Genomic DNA, 26,981 nt, shown 5'->3' with positions numbered 1-26,981 from the left:
TAGGAATCAATGGGGCTGCGTTAGGAGCTTTACGCTGCTTTTTTGCAGGTGTTAGTTTTTTTTTCAGCCAGCTCTCCCCCATTGATTCCTATGGGGAAATCATGCACAAGCACGTTTTACCAGCTCACCGCTAACGTAAGAAGCGCTGGTATTGAGGTGAGATGTGGAACTAAATTTTGCTCTACGCTCACTTTTTTGCAGCTAATGCCGGGTTTGTAAAAGCCCGTAATACCAGTGTTGCCTGTAAGTGAGCGGTGACCATAAACTGCTCGTTAGCACCGCACAGCCCAACGCAAGACTCGTAATCTAGGCGTATATTTCTCTAACAATATTCAATGCCAATATAGTAAAGTTTATATATATACAAAACATATGTTTGACTATACATCAATAGAAAGCAGCAAGAAGCTAACCAATAATTCACTATGTTTACTGTTTGTACAATGAATTTAAAATTTATAGAAATACTGACAAATCCCATTCTTTATTTAGACCCTTCGGTTCCAACGTTCCCAGTTCATATCTCCAATATGATTCTCTTTGTCTTAGCAACAGCTCCCTATCCCCTCCTCTACATGGTTTAATTATATGATTGATTATTTTATACCTAAGTTGACTTATGGAATGACCATATTTTAGAAAGTGACTAGCTAACGGGGCTTTAAGATTACTCGTACGAATATTACTTTTATGCTCAATAATACGATCCTTGGCACTTCTAGTTGATTCCCCTATATATACACCCCACATGGACATTAACCATGTAAATAACATAAGTGGTTAAACAGGTGTAAAACCCTTTTATACTATATTTTTTCCCAGTGTGGGGATGAAAAAAGAAGGAACATTTGGTCATATTAGTACAGCATGAACAGCCTAAACATGGAAAACAACCCAAATTTTTAGAACCGATATATCTATCCCCCTTTTTAATACTGGTTCCAATATCTGCTTTTACCAATTTAGTTTGTACATTAGGTCCTTTTTTATAGGCTAGCTACACTCAGATAATATTCCCCAATGTTTCCTAATAATACGCTATATCTCAGAACTCTGAGAATTAAATTCTGTTACAAATATTAATCTATCTTTTTCTTTTTTCGTTTGAGAAGTCACATGGGTACTTTTAGGTTTCAATAGGTCAGATCTAGGAATCAATTTCACTTTATTTATTTCAATTAGAATATCTGGGTAACCCCTCTCTTTAAATCTTGCTCCCATTTCTTCCAGTCTTGTATTTAACAAGCAATCATTAGAAACTAGTTTTCTTACTCTCAACATTTGACTATGGGGGAGACTTTTAATTAATGAAGGGGGGTGAGCACTCTCATATCTCAAAAGGCTATTACGGTCTGTATCCTTTTTAAATAAATCTGTTTCAAAAGAGTTACCTTTCTTCATTACCCTAACATCTAAAAAAATCAATTAATTCTTCACTCCAGGTCAGTTTAAATTTTATATAGTTTGTGGCTATATTCAGCTCATTTACAAACTCCTCCAGGGTTCCAACATCGCCCCACCATACCCCAAAAATGTCATTGATATATCGCCACCATGTGGCGCCATATCGAATAAATAAATGGTTAGAAAACACATACCTGATTAGTGGAGCCAAACAACTAATCCCTAGATTATGGAAAACGTCACAAATCCCAACCGTAACAGAGTGGAGGGCCAACGTTACTAGATTGATATCCTTAGAAAAATACCACTTTCACCAAACCAGTAGGCTAGACTTTTACTACTCAATGAAATTCTACTGGGAGGAATACAAAGCATCACTAGACTAGACATACTCACAGATAGACTATTTGCAGCATAAAACACAGGAGATACATATAATATATAACTAGAAGAGGGAAAAGAAGAGTACCATAGAAATAGTTTAAATTCAGAATGGCTAATAGTAAAGGGACAATATAAAGCAGAACCAAAAGATATGGTAGATGGTGGCCCACATGAAGATGGGATGTGCAACAGCTGATTTGAATGACAACCTATATGTGTTTGCTAAACGTAATGATCGACATGTATTAATGTAACTGATATACTACTGAATCTGTGTTTTTCTTTTTTTTTGTGTGTGTTTTTCCTTTGTGGTTGATTTTGTTTGATGGAGAGAACTTTTCTACTCCCTTTTTGTTTCATGTATGATTACTTCAATAAAGCTTTTAAAAAAAAAAAAAAAAAAAAAAAGAAAACATAAAAATATTGGCATAATTGGGGGCGACGTTGGAACCCATGGCTGTCCCTTTGAGCTGAAGGAAGAAGTCATCCTGAAAGAGAAAATAGTTACCATAGAGGATCACAGATAGTAGTTGCAAAAAAAAAAATTTGGGCCGGATTATATTTGTTATTAGATGAAGGATTAATGAAGGAATTCGTTATCTCTACATAAGGGCGTAATATTTTGTCTAAGAAAATGAAAATATTAGAGAACACTGAATTTGTACTAGCTACTATGGGTCGGCCGTGTGGATCAATTAACTGTTTATGCACTTTAGGTAACATATATATAACTAGAGTACATGGGTTTGTAATTTTTAAAAATGTACTATATCTTTACCAATGATGTTATTTGTCACAGCTTTAGAAACAATACTATCAATTTCTTTCTGTATTAAAAATAATGGATTATATGAGTTTTTTTTTATATACATTAAACATCCCCCAGTTGTTTTTTAATTTCATGTATATATTGATTTTTATCTTGCACAACAACTGCACCGCCTTTATCAGCTCTTTTTAAAATGATATTTGATTTATTTTGTAAATTACAGAGGGCAGCATGTTGTTTTAGTGATAAATTATTAAGGGACAATTCATATTTATTATCATTATTTCTATACCTTTTCTGTCTCAATTGTAATTTAGCTCCATCTGACTGAACCAAAGTGGCAAATGTTTCAATACTATGATTACCTACATTAGGAACAAAGGTACTATTTTCTTAAGCCCTAATTGCTTTAAAAGAATTGCTGGACTCATTTATTAACTATGGCCTAGATTTGGTGTTTGGCGGTAGCCGCCGGTATTTGGAGTCATTCAAAAAAGGGTCTAACGCTCACTTTTCAGCCGCGACTTTTCCATACCGCAGATCCCCTTACGTCAATTGCGTATCCTATCTTTTCAATGGGATCTTTCTAACTCCGGTATTTAGAGTCGTGGCTGAAGTGAGCGTTAGAATTCTAACGACAAAACTCCAGCCGCAGAAAAAAGTCAGTAGTTAAGAGCTTTCTGGGCTAACGCCGGTTCATAAAGCTCTTAACTACTGTACTCTAAAGTACACTAACACCCATAAACTACCTATGTACCCCTAAACCGAGGCCCCCCCACATCGCCGACACTCGAATAATTTTTTTTAACCCCTAATCTGCCGACCGCCACCTACGTTATGCTTATGTACCCCTAATCTGCTGCCCCTAACACCGCCGACCCCTATATTATATTTATTAACCCCTAACCTGCCCCCCACAACGTCGCAGCCAGCTACCTACAATAATTAACCCCTAATCTGCCGACCGCAAAGAGCCGCCACCTACATTATAGCTATGTACCCCTAATCTGCTGCCCCTAACACCGCCGACCCCTATATTATATTTATTAACCCCTAATCTGCCCCCTCAACGTCGCCTCCACCTGCCTACACTTATTAACCCCTAATCTGCCGAGCGGACCGCACCGCTACTATAATAAAGTTATTAACCCCTAATCCGCCTCACTAACCCTATAATAAATAGTATTAACCCCTAATCTGCCCTCCCTAACATCGCCGACACCTAACTTCAATTATTAACCCCTAATCTGCCGACTGGAGCAAACCGCTATTCTAATAAATGTATTAACCCCTAAATCTAAGTCTAACCCTAACACTAACACCCCCCTAAATTAAATATAATTTTAATCTAACGAAATTAATTAACTCTTCTTAAATAAATTATTCCTATTTAAAGCTAAATACTTACCTGTAAAATAAATCCTAATATAGCTACAATATAAATTATATTTATATTATAGCTATTTTAGGATTAATATTTATTTTACAGGTAACTTTGTATTTATTTTAACCAGGTACAATAGCTATTAAATAGTTAAGAACTATTTAATAGCTAAAATAGTTAAAATAATTACAAATTTACCTATAAAATAAATCCTAACCTAAGTTACAATTAAACCTAACACTACACTATCAATAAATAAATTAAATGAAATACCTATAATTATCTACAAATAAACCTAACACTACACTATCAATAAATAAATTAAATACAATTCCTACAAATAAATACAATAAAAAGGGTGGGCCTCATGGACTCTTGCCAATATGAAAGAAATGAATTTATCAGGTAAATTCTTACATAAATTATGTTTTCTTTCATGTAATTGGCAAGAGTCCATGAGCTAGTGACGTATGGGATATCAATACCCAAGATGTGGAACTCGCAAGAGTCACTAGACAGGGAGGAATAAAAATAAATAACAGCCATTTTCCGCTGAAAAAATAATCCACAACCCAAAATAAAAGTTATTCTCATAATGAAAAGAAAATCTTAAAACATCAGCAGAAGAATCAAACTGAAACAGCTGCCTGAAGAACTTTTCTACCAAAGACTGCTTCAGAAGAAGAAAATACATCAAAATGGTAGAATTTAGTAAATGTATGCAAAGAGGACCAAGTGGCTGCTTTGCAAATCTGATCAACTGACGCTTCATTCTTAAAAGCCCACGAAGTGGAGACTGATCTAGTAGAATGAGCTGTAATTCTCTGAGGCGGGGCCTGACCCGACTCCAAATAAGCTTGATGAATCAAAAGCTTTAACCAAGAAGCCAAGGAAATAGCAGAGGCCTTCTGACCTTTCCTAGGACCAGAAAATATAACAAATAGACTAGAAGTCTTCCTGAAATCTTTAGTAGCTTCAACATAATATTTCAACGCTCTCACCACATCCAAAGAATGTAAGGATCTTTCCAAAGAATTCTTAGGATTTGGACACAAGGAAGGGACAACAATTTCTCTACTAATGTTGTTAGAATTCACAACTTTAGGTAAAAATTTAAATGAAGTCTTCAAAACCGCCTTATCTTGATGAAAAATCAGAAAAGGAGATTCACAAGAAAGAGCAGATAGCTCAGAAACTCTTCTAGCAGAAGAGATGGCCAAAAGGAACAACACTTTCCAAGAAAGTAGTTTAATGTCCAAAGAATGCATAGGCTCAAACGGAGGAGCCTGTAACGCCTTCAAAACCAAATTAAGACTCCAAGGAGGAGAAATTGATTTAATAATGGGCTTAATACGAACTAAAGCCTGTACAAACCAGTGAATATCAGGATGTTTAGCAATCTTTCTGTGAAATAAAACTGAAAGAGCAGAGATTTGTCCCTTCAAGGAACTTGCAGACAAACCCTTATCCAAACCATCCTGAAGAAACTGTAAAATTCTAGGAATGCTAAAAGAATGCAAAGAGAATTTATGAAAAGACCACCATGAAATGTAGGTCTTCCAAACTCGATAATAAATCTTTCTAGAGACAGATTTACGAGCTTGTAACATAGTATTATTCACTGAGTCAGAGAAACCTCTATGACTTAGTACTAAGCGTTCAATTTGCATACCTTCAAATTTAATGATTTGAGATCCTGATGGAAAAACGGACCTTGAGACAGTAGGTCCGGCCTTAACAGAAGTGGCCAAAGTTGGCAACTGGACATGCGAACAAGATCCGCATACCAAAACCTGTGTGGCCATGCTGGAGCCACCAGCAACACAAACGATTGTTCCATGATGATTTTGGATATCACTCTTGGAAGAAGAACTAGAGGCGGGAAAATGTAAGCAGGATGATAACACCAAGGAAGTGTCAGCGCATCCACTGCTTCCGCCTGAACATCCCTGGACCTGGACAGGTATCTGGGAAGTTTCTTGTTTAGATGAGAGGCCATGAGATCTATCTCTGGAAGACCCCACATCTGAACAATCTGAGAAAACACATCTGGATGGAGAGACCACTCCCCTGAATGTAAAGTTTGACGGCTGAGATAATCCGCCTCCCAATTGTCTACACCCGGGATATGCACCGCAGAGATTAGACAGGAGCTGGATTCCGCCCAAGCAATATCCAAGATACTTCTTTCATAGCTTGGGGACTGTGAGTCCCACCCTGATGATTGACATATGCCATAGTTGTGATATTGTCTGTCTAAAAGCAAATGAATGGCTCTCTCTTCAACAGAGGCCAAAACTGGAGAGCTCTGAGAATTGCACAGAGTTCTAAAACATTGATTGGTAATCTCGCCTCTTGAGATTTCAAAACCCCTTGTGCTGTCAGAGATCCCTAACCTGAAAGACTTGCGTCTGTAGTGATTACAGACCAGGTTGACTGAACAAAGGAAGCCCCTTGAACTAAATGCTGGTGATTTAAACACCACGTCAGAGAGTGTCGAACATTGGGATTTAAGGATATTAACTGTGATATCTTTGTATAATCCCTGCACCATTGATTCAGCATACAAAGTTGGAGAGGTCTCATGTGAAAACGAGCAAAACGAATCGCATCCAATGCTGCAGTCATGAGGTGTAAAACTTCCATGCACATAGCCACGGAAGGGAATGACTGAGACTGAAGGTGCCGACAAGCTGCAACCAATTTCAAACGTCTCTTGTCTGTTAGAGACAGAGTCATGGACACTGAATCTATCTGGAAACCTAAAATGGTGACTCTTGTCTGAGGAATCAAGAAACTTTTTGGTAAATTGATTCTCCAACCATGTTTTTGAAGAAACAACTCTAGTTGATTTGTGTGAGATTCTGCAGAACGTAAAGACTGAGCTAGTACCAAGATATTGTCCAAATAAGGAAATACTGCAATACCCTGCTCTCTGTTTACAGAGAGTAGGGCACCTAGAACCTTTGAAAAGATTCTTGGAGCTGTTGCTAGGCCAAGTGGAAGAGCAACAAATTGGTAATGCTTGTCTAGAAAAGAGAATCTCAGGAACTGATAATGTTCTGGATGAATCTGAATATGAAGGTATGCATCCTGCAAGTCTATTGTGGACATATAATGTCCTTGCTGAACAAAAAAGGCAGAATAGTCCTTATAGTCACCATCTTGAAAATTGGTACTCTTACATAATGATTAAAAATATTCAGATCCAGAACTGGTCTGAATGAATTTTCCTTCTTTGGGACAATGAATATATTTGAATAAAACCCCAGACCTTGTTCCTGAAAAGGAACCGGCATGATTACCCCTCAAGACTCCAGGTCTGAAACACACTTCAGGAAAGCCTTAGCTTTTACTGGATTTGCTAGGAAACGTGAGAGAAAAAATCTTCTCACAGGAGGTTACTCTGAATACTATTCAATACCCTTGAGAGACAATGCTCTGAATCCATTGATTTTGGACAGAATGTATCCAAAAATCCTTGAAAAACCTTAATCTGCCCCTACTAGCTGAGCTAGAATGAGGGCCGCACCTTCATGCGGACTTAGGGGCTGACTTTGGTTTTTTAAAAGGCTTGGATTTATTCCAATTTGAGGAAGGCTTCCAATTGGAAACAGATTCCTTGGGGGAAGGATTAGATTTTTGTTCCTTATTATGACGAAAGGAATGAAAGCGGTTAGAAGCCTTAGATTTACCCTTAGGTTTTTCTACCCTTAGGCAGAAAAATCCCCTTTCCTCCAGTAACAGTTGAAATAATAGAATCCAACTGAGAACCAAATAAATTATTACCTTGGAAAGAAAGAGATAATAATCTAGACTTAGATGTCATATCAGCATTCCAAGATTTAAGCCATAAAGCTCTTCTAGCTAAAATAGTTAAAGACATGGATCTAACATCAATTTGGATAATATAAAAAATGGCATCACAAATAAAATGATTAGCATGTTGCAGTAAGCGAACAATGCTAGATATGTCAGAATCCAATTCTTGTTGCGCTAAATTCTCCAACCAAAAAGTTGATGCAGCCGCAACATCAGCCAAAGAAATTGCAGGCCTGAGAAGATGACCTGAATATAAATGGGCTTTCCTTAGATAGGATTCAAGTTTCCTATCTAAAGGATCTTTAAAAGAAGTACTATCTTCCATAGGAATAGTGGTACGTTTATCAAGAGTAGAAATAGCCCTATCAACTTTGGGGATCTTTTCCCAAAACTCTATAGAAATTGCTGGTAAAGGATACAATTTTTTAAACCTTGAAGAAGGAATAAAAGGAGTACCTGGCTTATTCCATTCCTTAGAAATCATATCAGAAATAGCATCAGGAATAGGAAAAACCTCTGGAGTAACCACAGGAGGTTTAAAAACAGCATTTAAATGTTTACTAGTCTTAATGTCAAAAGGACTAGCTTCCTCAATATCCAAAGTAATTAACACTTCTTTTAACAAAGAATGAATATACTCTATTTTAAACAAATAATTAGACTTGTCAGTGTCAATATCTGAGGAGGGATCTTCTGAATCAGATAGATCCTCATCAGAGGAGGATAAATCATTATGTTGTCGGTCATTTGAAATTTCATCAACTTTATGAGAAGTTTTAAAAGACCTTTTACGTTTATTAGAAGGCGGAAATGCAGACAAAGCCTTCTGAATAGAATCAGTAACAAATTCTTTAAAATTCATAGGTATATCATGTACATTAGAAGTTGAAGGAACTGCAACTGGCAATGCACTATTACTGATGGATACATTCTCTGCATGTAAAAGTTTATCATGACAACTATTACAAATGACATTCGGAGATATAATTGCCACAATCTTACAACAAATGCACCTAGCTTTGGTAGAACCAATGTCATGCAGCTAAGTTCCAACAGATACTTCTGAGGCAGGATCAGATTGAGACATCTTGCAAAATGTAAAAGAAAAAACAACATATAAAGCAAAATGATCAATTTCCTTATATGACAGTTTCTGGAATAGGAAAAAATTCAAACAGCAAAGCCCTCTGACCTAGAAAAAGGCAAGAGGCAAACAGCAATGGGGTATAAAACTAATGAAAAATTTGGCGGCAAGTATGACGCACCACGTAAGAATTTTTTTTTGGCGCCAACAATATCCGGAAATGACACACTTGCGTCACTAATGACGCAACAGTTTGTAAGGCTTCCATGTCAACTACGACACCGGAAATGATGAACTTACATCAACGGACGTACTTTTCGTGCCAAAAATATTTTCGGAACAAGAATGACGCAATAAAGTCTAGCATTTGGCGCACCCACGGGCCTAATGCTGCCCACAATTTGTAAGAAAAAAGTAGTCAATTTGAAAAAAAGACTAAACCCCAGGTAAGAAAAAAATATTTCTTAATATGTTTATTTCCCAAATATGAAACTGACAGTCTGCACAAGGAAATACATGAACCTGACTCATGGCAAATATAAGTACAATACATATATTTAGAACTTTATATAAATGCATAAAGTGCCAGACCATAGCTGGGGTTTCTTAAGTAATAAAAAACATACTTACAAAAAAAAAAGACACCCATCCACATATAGCAGATAACTGTTTCAGTACTGGTTTGGCTATCAGTAGAGGTAATGGTATATGAGAGTACATCGTCGATCTGAAAAAGGAGGCAGGAGATGAATCTCTACAACCAATAACAGAGAACCTATGAAATAGACCCCCGTTAGGAAAATCATTGCATTTAATAGGTGATACTCTCTTCACGTCTCTCTGACATTCGCTGTACTCTGAGAGGAATCGGGCTTCAAAAAAGCTGAGAAGTGCATGTCAACATAGAAATCTTAGCACAAACTTACTTCACCACCTCCATAGGAGGCAATGTTTGTAAAACTGAATTGTGGGTGTGGTGAGGGGTGTATTTATAGGCATTTTGAGGTTTGGGAAACTTTGCCCCTCCTGGTAGGATTGTATATCCCATACGTCACTAGCTCATGGACTCTTGCCAATTACATGAAAGAAATCTAAATAAGTCCTTTTGCAGTTCAAAATAATTAAAGTTCTTTCTTGGGCAAAAAGATAACCCTTTACTTAATAGTTCTAGTTCATCATTAGTAAGGCCGTGCTCTGAAATATTTAGAACGTTACTGGGTGACTTTGTATTTCTAACGGTTCCCGGAATCTGCTGATCCATAGCCTGCATTGCATATTCAAAATAAGGCTGCTTTGGTTCTAGTTGCGGCGACTTGACCGAAGTTGTCTGCTGCTTGTTTTCTTTGCCCCTTGATTTGTATTTACTGCCACCTCTCCTTTTTCTCCATCCGATTCCCCCGGCGACGTTTCCAGGAACTCTTTGCTACTGCTACCTTGCCTCTGACTACGGCTGTGATGTCTTTGGTTATGCGACGTGAACTTACATCGGGCGCTTCTGGGTCATAGCGCCATCTATACACTTGGCTTGATAAGTAGTCTTGTTCATGCCTTGAAAACTTTATTCTTTTACGATCTTCAATGATTTTTTTCAGCTTATTTAGATTTTTTAGAAATTTGAAATTAAAAACTATAAATTGGGAAGAAAAACCATCGTTCATAAATGAGTCCAGCAATTCATTTAAAGCAATTATGGCTTAAGAAAAAAAGTACCTTTGTTCCTAATGTAGGTATTGAAACATTTGCCACTCTGGTTCAGTCAGATGTAGCTAAATTACAATTGAGACAGAAAAGGTATAGAAATAATGGTAATAAATATGAATTGTCCCTTAATAATTTATCACTAAAACAACATGCTGCCCTCTGTAATTTACAAAATAAATCAAATATCATTTTAAAAAACAGAATTTATGCTTACCTGATAAATTTATTTCTCTTGTGGTGTATCCAGTCCACGGATTCATCCTTTACTTGTGGGATATTCTCCTTCCCAACAGGAAGTGGCAAAGAGAGCACACAGCAGAGCTGTCCATATAGCTCCCCCTCTAGCTCCACCCCCCAGTCATTCGACCGAAGGTTAGGAAGAAAAAGGAGAAACCATAGGGTGCCGTGGTGACTATAGTTTAAAAATAAAAACCACCTGTCTTAAAATGACAGGGCGGGCCGTGGACTGGATACACCACAAGAGAAATAAATTTATCAGGTAAGCATAAATTCTGTTTTCTCTTGTAAGGTGTATCCAGTCCACGGATTCATCCTTTAGTTGTGGGATACCAATACCAAAGCTTTAGGACACGGATGAAGGGAGGGAACAAGACAGGTACCTTAAACGGAAGGAACCACTGCTTGTAAAACCTTTCTCCCAAAAATAGCCTCCGAAGAAGCAAAAGTATCGAATTTGGAAAATTTGGAAAAAGTATGCAGCGAAGACCAAGTCGCTGCCTTACAAATCTGTAAGAAGCCTCATTTTTAAAAGCCCATGTGGAAGCCACTGCTCTGGTAGAATGAGCAGTAATTGTTTCAGGAGGCTGCTGGCCAGCAGTCTCATAGGCCAAACGGATGATGCTTTTCAGCCAAAAGGAAAGAGAGGTAGCGGTCACCTTCTGACCTCTCCTCTTACCAGAATAGATAACAAACAAAGAAGTTGTTTGTCTGAAATCCTTAGTTGCTTGTAAATAGAACTTTAAAGCACGAACCATATCAAGATTGTGTAACAGACGTTCCTTCTTCGACGAAGGATTAGGACACAGAGAAGGAACAACAATTTCCTGGTTAATATTCTTATTAGATACAACCTTAGGAAGAAAACTGGGTTTGGTACGCAAAACTACCTTATCTGCATGGAACACCAGGTAAGGTGAATCACACTGTAAAGCAGATAACTCTGAAACTCTTCGAGCAGAAGAGATAGCTACCAAAAACAAAACTTTCCAAGATAAAAGCTTAATATCTATGGAATGTAAAGGTTCAAACGGAACCCCTTGCAGAACTGAAAGAACTAAATTCAGACTCCATGGCGGAGACACAGGTCTATAAACAGGCTTGATTCTGACTAAAGCCTGACTAAACGCTTGAACATCTGGTACCTCTGCCTGACGTTTGTGTAAAAGAATAGACAAAGCAGATATCTGTCCTTTTAAGGAACTAGCTGATAATCCTTTCTCCAATCCTTCTTGGAGAAAGGACAATATCCTGGGAATCCTAATCTTACTCCATGAGTAACCCTTGGATTCGCACCAAAAAATATATTTTCGCCAAATCTTATGGTAGATTTTCCTGGTGACAGGCTTTCTAGCCTGAGTCAGGGTATCAATAACTGACTCAGAGAAACCACGCTTTGATAGAATTAGGCGTTCAATCTCCAAGCAGTCAGGCGTTCAATCTCCAAGCAGATAAATTAGATTTGGATGTTCGAAAGGACCTTGTATTAGAAGGTCCTGTCTCATTGGTAGTGTCCATGGCGGAACAGATGACATGTCCACTAGGTCTGCATACCAGGTCCTGCGTGGCCACGAAGGCGCTATTAGAATCACAGAAGCCCTCTCCTGCTTGATTCTGGCAACCAGACGAGGGAGGAGAGGAAACGGTAGAAAAACATAGGCCAGATTGAAGGACCAAGGCGCTGCTAGAGCATCTATCAGCACCGCCTGGGGATCCCGGGATCTGGACCCGTAAAGAGGAAGCTTGGTGTTCTGACGGGACGCCATCAGATCCAATTCTGGAGTGCCCCATAGCTGAGTCAGCTGGGCAAATACCTCCGGGTGGAGTTCCCACTCCCCCGGGGGAAAAGTCTGACGACTTAGAAAATCCGCCTCCCAGTTGTCTACTCCTGGGATGTGAATTGCTGAGAGATGGCAGGAGTGATCCTCCGCCCACCTGATTATTTTAGTTACTTCCGTCATTGCTAAGGAACTCCTTGTTCCCCCTTGATGATTGACGTAAGCTACAGTCGTGATGTTGTCCGACAGAAATCTGATGAATTTGGCCGCAGCAAGCTGAGGCCATGCCTGGAGAGCATTGAAAATCACCCTCAGTTCCAGAATGTTTATCGGGAGAAGAGCTTCTTCCCGAGACCATAAACCCTGAGCTTTCAGGGAGACCCAGACTGCGCCCCAGCCCAACAGACTGGCGTCGATCGTTACGATGATCCACTCTGGTCTGCAGAAACACATTCCCTGAGACAGGTGATCCTGAGACCACCACCAGAGAAGAGAATCTTTGTTCCCCTGGTCCAGATGCATTTGAGGAGACAAATCTGCATAATCCCCATTCCACTGATTGAGCATGCATAGTTGCAGTGGTCTGAGGTGTATCCGTGCAAAAGGGACTATGTCCATTGCCGCTACCATTAGCCAGATTGTCTCCATGCACTGAGCTACAGATGGCCGAGGACTGGCATGAAGGGCTCGGCAAGTGGTTAAGAGTTTTAACTTTCTGACCTCCGTCAGAAAATTTTTCATTTCTACCGAGTCTATTAGAGTTCCTAGGAAGGAAACTCTTGTGAGGGGGGAGAGAGAACTCTTTTTGATGTTCACCTTCCACCCGTGAGACCTCAGAAAGGCCAATACAATTTCCGTGTGAGACTTGGCTCTTTGGAAAGTCGACACCTGAATTAAGATGTTGTCTAGATAAGGCGCCACTGCTATGCCCCGCGGTCTTAGAACCGCAAGGAGGGACCCTAGCACCTTTGTGAAAATTCTGGGAGCAGTGGCCAACCCGAAAGGAAGAGCCACAAACTGGTAATGCTTGTCCAGAAAAGCGAACCTGAGAAACTAGTGATGATCTTTGTGGATAGGAATGTGCAGATACGCATCCTTTAAATCCACGGTGGTCATATATTGACCCTCCTGGATCATTGGTAAGATTGTCAAATGGTCTCAATCTTGAATGATGGGACTCTGAGGAATTTGTTTAGAATTTTTAGATCCATGATTGGTCTGAAAGTTCCTTCTTTCTTTGGAACCACAAACAGGTTTGAGTAAAACCCCAGCCCTTGTTCCGCAATTGGAACTGGGTGGATCACTCCCATTGTATGTAGGTCTTCTACACAGAGTAAGAACGCCTCTTTCTTTGTCTGGTCTGAAAACAGACGAGAAATTTGGAACCTTCCCCTTGGAGGGGAGTCCTTGAATTCTAGAAGATATCCCTGAGATACAATCTCTAAGGCCCAGGGATCATGTACATCTCTTGCCCAGGCCTGAGCGAAGAGAGAGAGTCTGCCCCCCACTAGATCCGGTCCCGGATCTGGGGCTACCCCATCATGCTGTCTTGGAGGCAGCTGCAGGCTTCTTGGCCTGTTTACCCTTGTTCCAGCCCTGGTAAGGGTTCCAGGCTGCCCTGGGTTGTGAAGTGTTACCCTCTTGCTTTGCAGCAGGGGAGGATGAAGCGAGACCGCTCCTGAAATTCCGAAAGGAACGAAAATTATTTTGTTTATTCTTTGTCTTGAAGGACTGGTCCTGGGGGAGAGCATGGCCTTTTCCCCCAGTGATTTCTGAAATAATCTCTTTCAATTCAGGCCCAAAGAGGGTCTTTCCTTTGAAAGGGATGTTCAATAGTTTGGATTTTGACGACACATCAGCCGACCAGGTCTTTAGCCATAGCGCCCAGCGCGCCAAAATGGCGAAACCTGAATTTTTTGCCGCTAACTTAGCTAGTTGGAAAGCGGCATCTGTGATAAAAGAATTAGCCAGCTTAAGAGCCTTAATTCTGTCCATAATGTCCTCATATGAGGTCTCCGTTTGGAGCGCATCTTCCAGCGCCTCGAACCAGAAAGCAGCTGCAGTGGTTACAGGAACAATGCACGCAATAGGTTGGAGAAGAAAACCTTGTTGAACAAAAATTTTCTTAAGTAAACCCTCTAATTTTTTTATCCATAGGGTCTTTGAAAGCACAACTGTCTTCTACAGGTATAGTTGTGCGTTTAGCAAGTGAAGAAACAGCCCCCTCCACCTTAGGGACCGTCTGCCACGAGTCCCGTATGGGGTTAGATATGGGGAACATTTTCTTAAAAACAGGAGGGGGAACGAAATGAATACCTGGTTTATCCCACTCCCTAGTAACGATATTCGCAATCCTCTTAGGGACCGGGAACACATCAGTGTAAACAGGAACTTCTAGGTACTTGTCCATTTAACACAATTTCTCTGGAACCACCATAGGGTCGCAGTCATCCAGAGTAACTAATACCTCCCTGAGCAATAAGCGGAGGTGTTCTAGTTTAAATTTAAAAGCCAACGTATCTGAATCTGTCTGAGGAGAAACCTTTCCTGAATCGGAAATTTCTCCCTCAGACAGCACATCCCTCGCCCCCACTTCAGAGTGTTGTGAGGGTATATCGGATACGGCTACTAAAGCATCAGAATGCTCATTATCTGTTCTTAAAACAGAGCTATCACGCTTTGCAGGTAACACGGGCAGTTTAGATAAGAACACTGAGAGGGTATTATCCATAACTGCCGCCAAGTCTTGCAAGGTAAAAAAGTTAGACGCATTAGAGGTGCTAGGCGTCGCTTGAGCGGGCGTAACTGGTTGTGACACTTGGGTAGAGGTTGATGGGCTAACCTTGTTACCTTCTGTCTGAGAATCATCTTGGGCCACATTTTTAAGTGCAACAATATGTTCTTTAAAGTGTATAGACATATCAGTACAAGTGGGACACATTCTGAGAGGGGGTTCCACCATGGCTTCTAAACACATTGAACAAGGACTTTCCTTGGTGTCAGACATGTTTAACAGACTAGTAGTAATATAAACAGGCTTGGAAATCACTTTAATCAAGTAAAAACACACTTTGAAAAAAACGGTACTGTGCCTTTAAGAAATAAAAAGGCACACAATCTTGCAAAAACAGTGAAAAAATGCAGCAAACTTTTCAAAATTTTTACAGTATGTACCTAAAGCATTAGTAAGATTGCACCAATAGCAGTATAAACGATTAACCCCTTAATGCCCAAACCGGATCGACAGTAGTAAAAAAAAAACGGTTAAAGACATTTCAGCACCTTGCCACAGCTCTGCTGTGGCCCTACCTGCACCCTTAGGACCAGATTTGTGGGGAAAAAGCTTCTTATAGGCCCTCAAACTGCAGCAGGACCCTCCATGTGAAACAGCCTGAACTTCTAGTCAAAATAACTGCGCATCTGAGGCGCAAAATTATGCCCTTCCCACCTCACTCCGGTGCTTGTGAGGCCTAAAGAAACACTCCCAAGTGTTCTAGTAATAGCCATGTGGGTAATAACCCCTGAAAGAAACCCAAAGGAACCTTCAAAGTGTCTCAAAAAACGAAATTTTTCAATAAAAAACGTTTGCCATTAAGTAGTGTCAACCAGCATAAACTAACCCTGTTATGTAAGCTTGCAATTCCATACTTAGTCTCTGAATACAGCTTACCCTTCCCTCATGGGGATATTATCAGTCTCTTCTAGCATTATCACAGTCTTGTCTAGAAATAAATGACTGAACATACCTTATTGCAGCCTAACCTGCAAACCGTTCCCGACAACTGAAGTTTTCTTGCACTCCTCAGTCCTATGTGGGAACAGCAGTGAATTTTAGTTACAACATGCTAAAATCATCTTCCTCCCTGCAGAACTCTTCATTCCTTTCTGCTAGAGAGTAAATAGTACACACCGGTACCATTTAAAATAACAAACTTTTGCTTGTAGAAAATAAAAACTACATTTCTAACACCACATTCACTTTACCCTTCCGATTGCTTAGAGCCGGCAAAGAGAATGACTGGGGGGTTGAGCTAGAGGGGGAGCTATATGGAAAGCTCTGCTGTGTGCTCTCTTTGCCACTTCCTGTTGGGAAGGAGAATATCCCACAAGTAAAGGATGAATCCGTGGACTGGATACACCTTACAAGAGAAAGAGCTGATAAAGGCGGTGCAGTTGTTGTGCAAGATAAAAATCAATATATACATGAAATTAAAAAACAACTGGGGGATGTTAATGTATATAAAAAACTCTTATATAATCCATTATTTTTAATACAGAAAGAAATTGATAGTATTGTTTCTAAAGCTGTGAAAAATAACATCATTGGTAAAGATGTAGTATCTTTTTTGAAAATTACAAACCCATGTACTCTAGTTATATATATGTTACCTAAAATGCATAAACGGTTAATTGGTCCACCCGACCGACCCATAGTAGCTAGTACAAATTCAGCATTCACTAATATTTTCATTTTCTTAGACAAAATATTACTCCCATTTGTAGAGATAACGAATTCCTTCATTAAAGATGCAGGAGATGTTTTGCTAAAGCTTTACTCTCTAGACTTAAATTATGATAAATTCATTATGTTCAGTCTTGATGTTGAAAGTTTATACACCAATATTAAACATACTAGTGGACTAGATTCTGTTAAAATAACTTTAGAATTTAATAACAAATATAATCCACCCCAAATTTGTTTTTTTTTTGCAACTACTATCTGTGATCATCTATGGTACCTATTTTCTCTTTCAGGATGACTTCTTCCTTCAGCTCCAAGGGACAGCTATGGGTTCCAACGTCGCCCCCAATTATGCCAATATTTTTATGAATTTATATGAAGAAAGATATGTGTTTTCTAACCATTTATTTATTCAATATTTCGCCACATGGTGGCGATATATCGATGACATCTTTGGGGTATGGTGGGGCGACGTTGGAACCCTGCAGGAGTTTGTAAATGAGCTGAATATAGCCACAAACTATATAAAATTTAAACTGACCTGGAGTGAAGAATTCATTGATTTTTTTAGATGTTAGGGTAATGAAGAAAGGTAACTCTTTTGAAACAGATTTATTCAAAAAGGATACAGACCGTAAGAGCCTTTTGAGATTTGAGAGTGCCCACCCCCCTTCATTAATTAAAAGTCTCCCCCATAGTCAAATGTTGAGAGTAAGAAAACTAGTTTCTAATGAGTGCTTGTTAAATACAAGACTGGAAGAAATGGGAGCAAGATTTAAAGAGAGGGGTTACCCAGATATTCTAATTGAAGAATAAATAAAGTGAAATTGATTCCTAGATCTGACCTATTGAAAACTAAAAGTACTCATGTGACTTCTCAAACGAAAAAAGAAAAAGATAGATTAATATTTGTAACAGAATTTAATTCTCAGAGTTCTGAGATACAGCGTATTATTAGGAAACATTGGGGAATATTATCTGAGTGTAATCCAAATATACAAGTGTTTAAAGAATATCCCATGCCAGCCTATAAAAAAGGACCTAATGTACAAACTAAATTGGTAAAAGCTAATATTGGAACCAGTATTAAAAAGGGAGATAGATATATCGGTTCTAAAAATTTGGGTTGCTTTCCATGTTTAGGCAGTTCATGCTGTACTAATATGACCAAAGGTTCCTTCTTTTTTCATCCCCACACTGGGGAAAAAATATAGTATAAAAGGGTTTTACACCTGTTTAACCACTTATGTTATTTACATGGTTAAATGTCCATGTGGGGGGGTATATATAGGGGAATCAACTAGAAGTGCCAAGGATCGTATTATTGAGCATAAAAGTAATATTTGTATGAGTAATCTTAAAGCCCTGCTAGCTAGTCACTTTCTAAAATATGGTCATTCCATAAGTCAACTTAGGTTTCAAATAATCGATCATATAATTAAACCACGTAGAGGAGGGGATAGGGAGTTGTTGCTAAGACAAAGAGAATCATATTGGATATATGAACTGGGAACATTGGAACCGAAGGGTCTAAATAAACAATGGGATTTGTCAGTATTTCTATAAATTTAAATTCATTATACAAACAGAAAGTAAACATAGTGAATTATTGGTTAGCGTCTTTCTGCTTTCTATTGATGTATAGTCAAACATATGTTTTGTATATATATATATATATATATATATATATATATATATATATATATATATAAACTTTACTATATTAGCATTAAATATTGTTAGAGAATTATTGATGGTTAGGAAATAGTTAATATGCTTGTTAGCGCCACCTAGTGGTATTAGAGTATATAAGCGTATGGTTAGTGTTTGTCAGGTATGGCATGAATAAGGGATATTATCCCGAAACGTTGCCTGTTTGTCTCCTTAAAAATAAATAAGGATTTTCTGTCACCTGTGTATTGATTTATGGATCAGATTTTCACCATCTTATGAAAGTAAACATATTTTCTTTGAGTTCTTTTCAAATACCTGGATATAATGTTTAGGATCAGAGCTGTGCCAGGGAAACTCACCAGACAACGAGACTGTTTGATCTCAGCTGCAACTGACAGAGCTCCTGAAATGAGATACTATAGAGAAAAAAAAAGCATTTTACAAGTGAATTAAGCTATACATATAGTTCATTAGGTATATATTCTAAATGTTCTATGTATGTGTATGCAAACATAAAAAATACTACATGCTACAAGTGCTGTTGAGGGACACTTTCAGAGAGTGTGACACTCTATTTGAGGTCCTCCAGATCACATTATGAAAAGAAAAATCTAATATTGTGAAACTCTGCGTAACCAACTAAATTAAAACACTTTAAATGAATAGAGAGGAACCTTTTTTGAATGCTAAGGCACAAGGGTGCCCAAACATTTTTTGTTTAATGTGTTAGTTACTAACCTTGGGAATGTTCCAGAAAATTATTGACTTATACTAAAGATATTGCCTCAAAATAAAATTATATTAATTTAATTTATAGGGACATTTAATACCTCTTGCTTTTGTGTAAAAAAAAAAAAATGTCCCTAGAGAGGCCAAAAAGCAAATTTCAAAACCTAGGTTTTCAAAATGCTGCAAATTTTCTAAACAAGCTATTTGATTTGCAGTATTTTCAGGTTCAGGAATTTGTTAAAGGGATAAAAGACTCAAGTTAGGAGTTAACGGTGTAGATTAAATAACTAGACCCCTAATAATGAAATAAACACAAAGAGACCAGGTGTGGAGAGAGAGACCATGAAAGGTTGCATATATTCAACAAAATAACATAACTGGCAATTGTAACTGGGGTGGCGTCAATTAAGTCACTAGTCTACTCAAGTTAAACAAGAGGTCAAGGCCCCACAACGGAATGTGCCCACAGCAATGAAAAATGGGGCTTGCAGGGAGTTTTTGTGACCCGTCTTCCTGAGAGGGACACCATAGACACACACCTAGGGTTTTAGGCCCTTCCCGTCAGCCTGGCCATCTCTTCACACCATTTAATTTGCCAAAGGTAGAAATGTGCCAAGACCTCCCGCTACCAGAGTGTGACAATCTTTCTCCGTTAAAAGGACCTGGATCCGCTAGGCGGCACAAGCTAGCTATCACCAGGGCGAGAACAAAAATTAAAAAGACAGTCTTACCCAAGGCTAGCTCAAGTAACCATACTCCAGCCGTGTTAATCTACAGGAGCAGAAATACATAAACCGCCATCCAATTAAACAGGGAGGGAGGGTGGAACTAGATTTACAGACCAGGTATAAATCTGAAGGCAGCCAGCAGTGAAAACAGCACCGCGTATGTGCAGTGGCCATCTTTTTTGCAAGCATTGTGCATACTCGAGGCAACCTAAACAAAGATTGCGGCAGTGCTAGCTCAGTGATGTTATTTCACTGCCGCAGCCATCACATGATTTATCCCTTAATGATAATTGTGAAACTGCATTTTCGATAACTAATTATTGATGTGTCTTCTGCTCACTGATGCTGAGGGCCACATAAAAACTCTTTGATGGGGGGCCAGCGGGCAATAGTCTGGGCTACCCTGCTACAGTAGATTTTGTTCTGTGACATCAGATATGCAAACAAGTGCACATAATATATGAGGTGGTGGGTTTGCGTTATGTATAAATGCATTTCAGCTCACGTGTATGCAACATAAAAGGTTATTTCACATCTTTAAAAGATTAGCAGGCAGTGTACACATTATGTTTACATTATAAATGCATATATCAGACAGCAGATACACTCACAAAAATCGATCCCCAGAAGGTGACGCCACTAATAATAGTTATTGACAGAGATGAGCCCATGGTGGCAATAAGTACAGCACTAAGGGCCACATGTAAGATCACCAAAGTGATTTGCACAGTCTAGGAATGAAACACAATATGACACAGGTAATCAGCTCAGCAGTAATATATCTTTGAACATAACTAATATAGCTGACTATTACAATCAAAAACCTATATCATTAACATTACTCATAGTCTGTTCTATGTTATTTTTTAAATAACTCTAAATATCATTTATTCTATTTTTAATAAAGCTCTGTATTTGCTTGCAAGTTGCAGACCTGTCAACTCACATGGTCCCGCAATGTGACACCCGCATTCCCTCTTGAGCACCCGACACAGACCGTGCTTCACATAGTTTTAGTGATCGGGAGGAATGCTTCAGAGTGGCTGTGCATGTAGAATATATACATATATATATATATACCTCTGATGAAGCGACCTGTCGTGTCGCGAAACGCGTCAGGCCATGCCCCCTCACTAGCCTAATTTTAGACACTGGTGCTACGGCACATTTTTAAGCACCTCCAGCTGTTTGGAGAGATTTTTTTTATCAGAACTGTTTGCTTTTGGATGCTTGTAAAGCAACTTTTAACATTATTTTATGTGCATATATATATAATATATATATATATATATATATATATATATATATATATATATATATATATATATATATATACAGGGAGTGCAGAATTATTAGGCAAGTTGTATTTTTGAGGATTAATTTTATTATTGAACAACAACCATGTTCTCAATTAACCCAAAAAACTCATTAATATCAAAGCTGAATAGTTTTGGAAGTAGTTTTTAGTTTGTTTTTAGTTATAGCTATTTTAGGGGGATATCTGTGTGTGCAGGTGACTATTACTGTGCATAATTATTAGGCAACCTAACAAAAAACAAATATATACCCATTTCAATTATTTATTTTTACCAGTGAAACCAATATAACATCTCAACATTCACAAATATACATTTCTGACATTCAAAAACAAAACAAAAACAAATCAGTGACCAATATAGCCACCTTTCTTTGCAAGGACACTCAAAAGCCTGCCATCCATGGATTCTGTCAGTGTTTTGATCTGTTCACCATCAACATTGCGTGCAGCAGAAACCACAGACTCCCAGACACTGTTCAGAGAGGTGTACTGTTTTCCTTCCTTGTAAATCTCACATTTGATGATGGACCACAGGTTCTCAATGGGGTTCAGATCAGGTGAACAAGGAGGCCATGTCATTAGATTTTCTTCTTTTATACCCTTTCTTGCCAGCCACGCTGTGGAGTACTTGGACGCGTGTGATGGAGCATTGTCTTGCATGAAAATCATGTTTTTCTTGAAGGATGCAGACTTCTTCCTGTACCACTGCTTGAAGAAGGTGTCTTCCAGAAACTGGCAGTAGGACTGGGAGTTGAGCTTGACTCCATCCTCAACCCGAAAAGGCCCCACAAGCTCATCTTTGATGATACCAGCCCAAACCAGTACTCCACCTCCACCTTGCTGGCGTCTGAGTCGGACTGGAGCTCTCTGCCCTTTACCAATCCAGCCACGGGCCCATCCATCTGGCCCATCAAGACTCACTCTCATTTCATCAGTCCATAAAACCTTAGAAAAATCAGTCTTGAGATATTTCTTGGCCCAGTCTTGACGTTTCAGCTTGTGTGTCTTGTTCAGTGGTGGTTGTCTTTCAGCCTTTCTTACCTTGGCCATGTCTCTGAGTATTGCACACCTTGTGCTTTTGGGCACTCCAGTGATGTTGCAGCTCTGAAATATGGCCAAACTGGTGGCAAGTGGCATCTTGGCAGCTGCACGCTTGACTTTTCTCAGTTCATGGGCAGTTATTTTGCGCCTTGGTTTTTCCACACGCTTATTGCGACCCTGTTGACTATTTTGAATGAAACGCTTGATTGTTCGATGATCACGCTTCAGAAGCTTTGCAATTTTAAGAGTGCTGCATCCCTCTGCAAGATATCTCACTATTTTTTATTTTTCTGAGCCTGTCAAGTTCTTCTTTTGACCCATTTTGCCAAAGGAAAGGAAGTTGCCTAATAATTATGCACACCTGATATAGGGTGTTGATGTCATTAAACCACACCCCTTCTCATTACATAGATGCACATCACCTAATATGCTTAATTGTTAGTAGGCTTTCGAGCCTATACAGCTTGGAGTAAGACAACATGCATAAAGAGGATGATGTGGTCAAAATACTCATTTGCCTAATAATTCTGCACTCCCTGTATATACACATACACATACACATATACATACACACACATATAAGAGACAATAAAGATTGTTTATATGAATTGGTTCATTAACGATTTTTTTAAGCCCACATCCCTCATCCCCAATAAATCATATAAGGAGGTCACATAAAGATTGTTTGCGAACAGGATTTTGCCCTCCCTTCTGAAACGGTTAATCTTCTGTTGGGGAGGTGAGGACTATACCTGCAAGAAAAGAACAATTGGGTGCTTGAGGGAAATGGAGCTGAGATCTACAGTGCCTATATGCCATACAGTGCTCTATCGATACCTCATAAGAGCTGAGGTTGTTACACATGAGTGTTCATTTGTCTACACTGTTTTGAACTACTTTCAAGTTATCTGATATACTACACTAGGAAAGACATTTTTGCTGTGCGCCCTTCCCTTTTCTGTTTTAGAGATTATATATATATGAAACATAGATAGCTATAACTCACTGAATTTTCAGTGCTTTATTATACAAGACATGACCCTTCCTCAGACAGAATGTAAGTGATCAAACAAAGTTTGCAAAATACCATATATATCTAATAGCAATAAGATACTTGATTCATATAGCTTGTGTTAACAATCGGCTAGATTACGAGTTTTGCATTATGAGCGGCTCGGTGCTAACTTGCAAGTTATTGTCATCGCTCACCTCCCTATAGCGCTGCTATTACAGGTTTTCATAAACCCGGCGTTAGCAGGCAATATTGCAGCTTCATATCGCACTCCAATACCAGCGCTGCTTTGAGCTGGTTTTACGTGCTCGTGCACGATTTCTCCATAGACATCAATGGGGAGAGCCGGCTGAAAAAAAGTCTAACACCTGCAATAAAGGAGCGTAAAGCTCCGTAACGCAGCCCCATTGAGGGGAAACAAAAGTTATGTTTACACATAACACCCTAACATAAACCCAGAGTCTAAACACTCTTAATCTGCCACCCGCGACATCGCCAACACCTACATTACACTTATTAACCCCTAATCTGCTGCCTACATTATACTTATTAACCCCTAATATGCCACCCCAACGTCGCCGACACCTACATACAGTTATTAACCCCTAAACTGCCGCACCCAATGTCGCCACCACCTACATTACAGTTATTAACCCCTAATTTGCCGCGCCGACATCGCCGCCACCTACCTACACTTATTAACCCCACTATAATGTTGCCACTATACTAAAGTTATAAACTCCTAAACCTAACCCTAAGTCTAACCCTAACACCCCTAACTTTAATGTAACTAAAATAAATCTAAAAAAAATGACTATCATTAACTAAATAATTCCTATTAAAACTAAATACCTGTTAAATAAACCCTAAGCTAGCTACAATATAACTAATAGTTACATTGTACCTATCTTAGGTTTTATTTTTATTTCACAGCTAAGTTTGTATTTATTTTAACTAGGTAGACTAGTTACTAAATAGTTATTAACTATTTATTACCTACCTAGTTAAAATAAATACAAAGTTACCTGTAAAATAAAACCTGAGTTACACTAACACCTAACCTTACACTACAATTAAATAAATTACATTAAATACAATTAACTAAATTACAAAAAAACCCCACTAAATTACACAAAATAAAAAAGAAATGATCAAATATTTAAAATAATTACACCTAATCTAATAGCCCTATCAAAATAAAAAAGCCCCCCCAAAATAAAAAAAACCCTAACCTAAACTGCCAATAGCCCTTAAAAGGGCCTTTTGCAGGGTATTGCCCCAAAGAAATCAGCTCTTTTACCTGTAAAAATAATACCCTAATCTAAAAATAAAACCCACCCAATAAACCCTTAAAAAAAACTAACACTAACCCCTGAAGATCCACTTACAGTTTTTGAAGACCGGACATCCATCCTCAATGAAGCGGCAGAAGTCCTCAGCGAAGCCGGCAGAAGTCTTCATCCAAGCGGGCCGAAGTCTTCATCCAAGTGGGCTGAAGTCTTCATCCAGACTGCATATTCTATCTTCATCCATCCGACGCGGAGCAGCTCCATCTTCAAGACATCCGGAGTGGAGCATCCTCTTCAATCGATGGCTCTTCCAGAATGAAGATTCCTTTAAGGTTGGATTGGAACAGCCAATAGAATGCAAGCTCAATCCTATTGGCTGATTGGATCAGTCAATAGGATTGAAGCTCAATCCTATTGGCTGATTGCATCAGCCAATAGGATTTTTTTCACCTTTAATTCAGATTAGCTGATAAAATTCTATCAGCCAATCGGAACTCAAGGGACACCATCTTGGATGACGTCCCTTAAAGGAACCTTCATTCTGGAAGAGCCGTCGATTGAAGAGGATGCTCCTTGCCGGATGTCTTGAAGTTGGAGCCGCTCCGCCCTGGATGGATGAAGATAGAAGATGCCGTCTGGATGAAGACTTCTGCCGGCTTGGATGAAGACTTCGGCCCGCTTGGATGAAGACTTCTGACGGCTTCGCTAAGGACTTCTGCCGCTTTGTTGAGGATGGATGTCGGGTCTTCAAAAACGGAGTGGATCTTCGGGGTTTAGTGTTAGGTTTTTTTAAGGGTTTATTGGGTGGGTTTTATTTTTATATTAGGGTTTGGGCTGAAAAAGAGCTAAATGCCCTTTTAAGGGCAATGCCCATCAAAATTCCCTTTTCAGGGCAATGGGGAGCTTAGGTTTATTTAGATAGGTTTTTATTTGGGGGGGTTTGGTTGTGTGGGTGGTGGGTTTTACTGTTGGGGGGTTGTTTGTATTCTTTTTACAGGTAAAAGAGTTGATTTCTTTGGGGCAATGCCCTGCAAAAGGCCCTTTTAAGGGCTATTGGCAGTTTAGTTTAGGCTAGTTTTTTTTATTTTGATAGGGCTATTAGATTAGATGTAATTAGTTTAAATATTTGATCATTTCTTTTTTATTTTGTGTAATTTAGTGTTTGTTTTTGCGTAATTTAGTTAATTGTATTTAATTAATGTAATTTATTTAATTGTAGTGTAAGTTAGGTGTTAGTGTAAGACAGGTTAGGTTTTATTTTACAGGTAATTTTGTATTTATTTTAACTATATAGTTAGTAAATAGTTAATAACTATTTACTAACTATTCTACCTAGTTAAAATAAATACACTTAGCTGTGAAATAAAAATAAAATCTAAGATATATACAATGTAACAATTATATTGTAGCTAGCTTAGGGTGTATTTTACAGGTAAGTATTTAGTTTTAATTAAGAATTATTTAGTTATTAATAGTAGGTTGTATTTAGAATTATTTTAATTACATTAAAGTTAGGGGGATTTAGGGTTAGACTTAGGGTTAGGTTTAGGGGTTAATAACTTTAATATAGTGGCAGCGATTTTGGGGGCAGCAGATTAGGGGTTAATAACAGTAATGTAGGTTGGGGCGATGTTAGGGACAGCAGATTAGGGGTTAATAATATTTAACTAGTGTTTGCGATGCAGGAGTACGGCGGTTTGGGGGTTAATATGTTATAGTGGCCGCAATGTCCGGAGCGGCAGATTAGGGGTTAATAATTTTATTTTATTATTTGCGATGAGGGAGGGTCTCGGTTTAGGGGTTAATAGGTAGTTTATGGGTGTTAGTGTACTTTTTAGCACTTTTTTTTTTTTTAATAATTTTTTTATTGAGGTAGTGAGTAATAACAATAAAACAGAAAATATGTCCAGGCACGGATCAGAAGTAATAAAGACACTTATACATTTCTCATATAGGAAGTAAACGTGGGCTGAAACATTGGTGTACTAGTGTAGCAGTTGTTATCACAATATCCAACCAGTAGTAGTGCTATGTATATATATATATATATATATATATATATAAATAAGAGCCAGTGACATGGAATATAGCAAGTTCAGTAGCAGGAGAATAACAGTTGACATGAGTTATAGCACCACCTCTGAAACCATGAACATAAAATGTGA

General features: G+C 38.6%; 1 protein-coding gene across 2 annotated transcripts in view; it reads right to left on the bottom strand.

The window, feature by feature from the left end:
• The window catches only part of LOC128640004 (uncharacterized), a 114,340-nt gene that overhangs the window by 22,832 nt on the left and 64,527 nt on the right, over nt 1-26,981 (bottom strand). The window contains exons 3-4 of one of the 2 annotated variants that reach the window (XM_053692298.1): nt 20,768-20,887; nt 19,059-19,115 (exon numbers count right to left, since the gene is read on the bottom strand). In XM_053692298.1, coding sequence (XP_053548273.1) covers nt 19,059-19,115; nt 20,768-20,887 — 177 coding nt within the window. The remainder of the gene's footprint in view (nt 1-19,058; nt 19,116-20,767; nt 20,888-26,981) is intronic. The other variant, XM_053692299.1, reaches the window with a different exon arrangement.

The sequence above is a fragment of the Bombina bombina genome, chromosome 9, assembly GCF_027579735.1.
Source record: "Bombina bombina isolate aBomBom1 chromosome 9, aBomBom1.pri, whole genome shotgun sequence".
NCBI lineage: Eukaryota > Metazoa > Chordata > Amphibia > Anura > Bombinatoridae > Bombina > Bombina bombina.
This window is presented reverse-complemented; position numbering and strand designations above follow the sequence as displayed.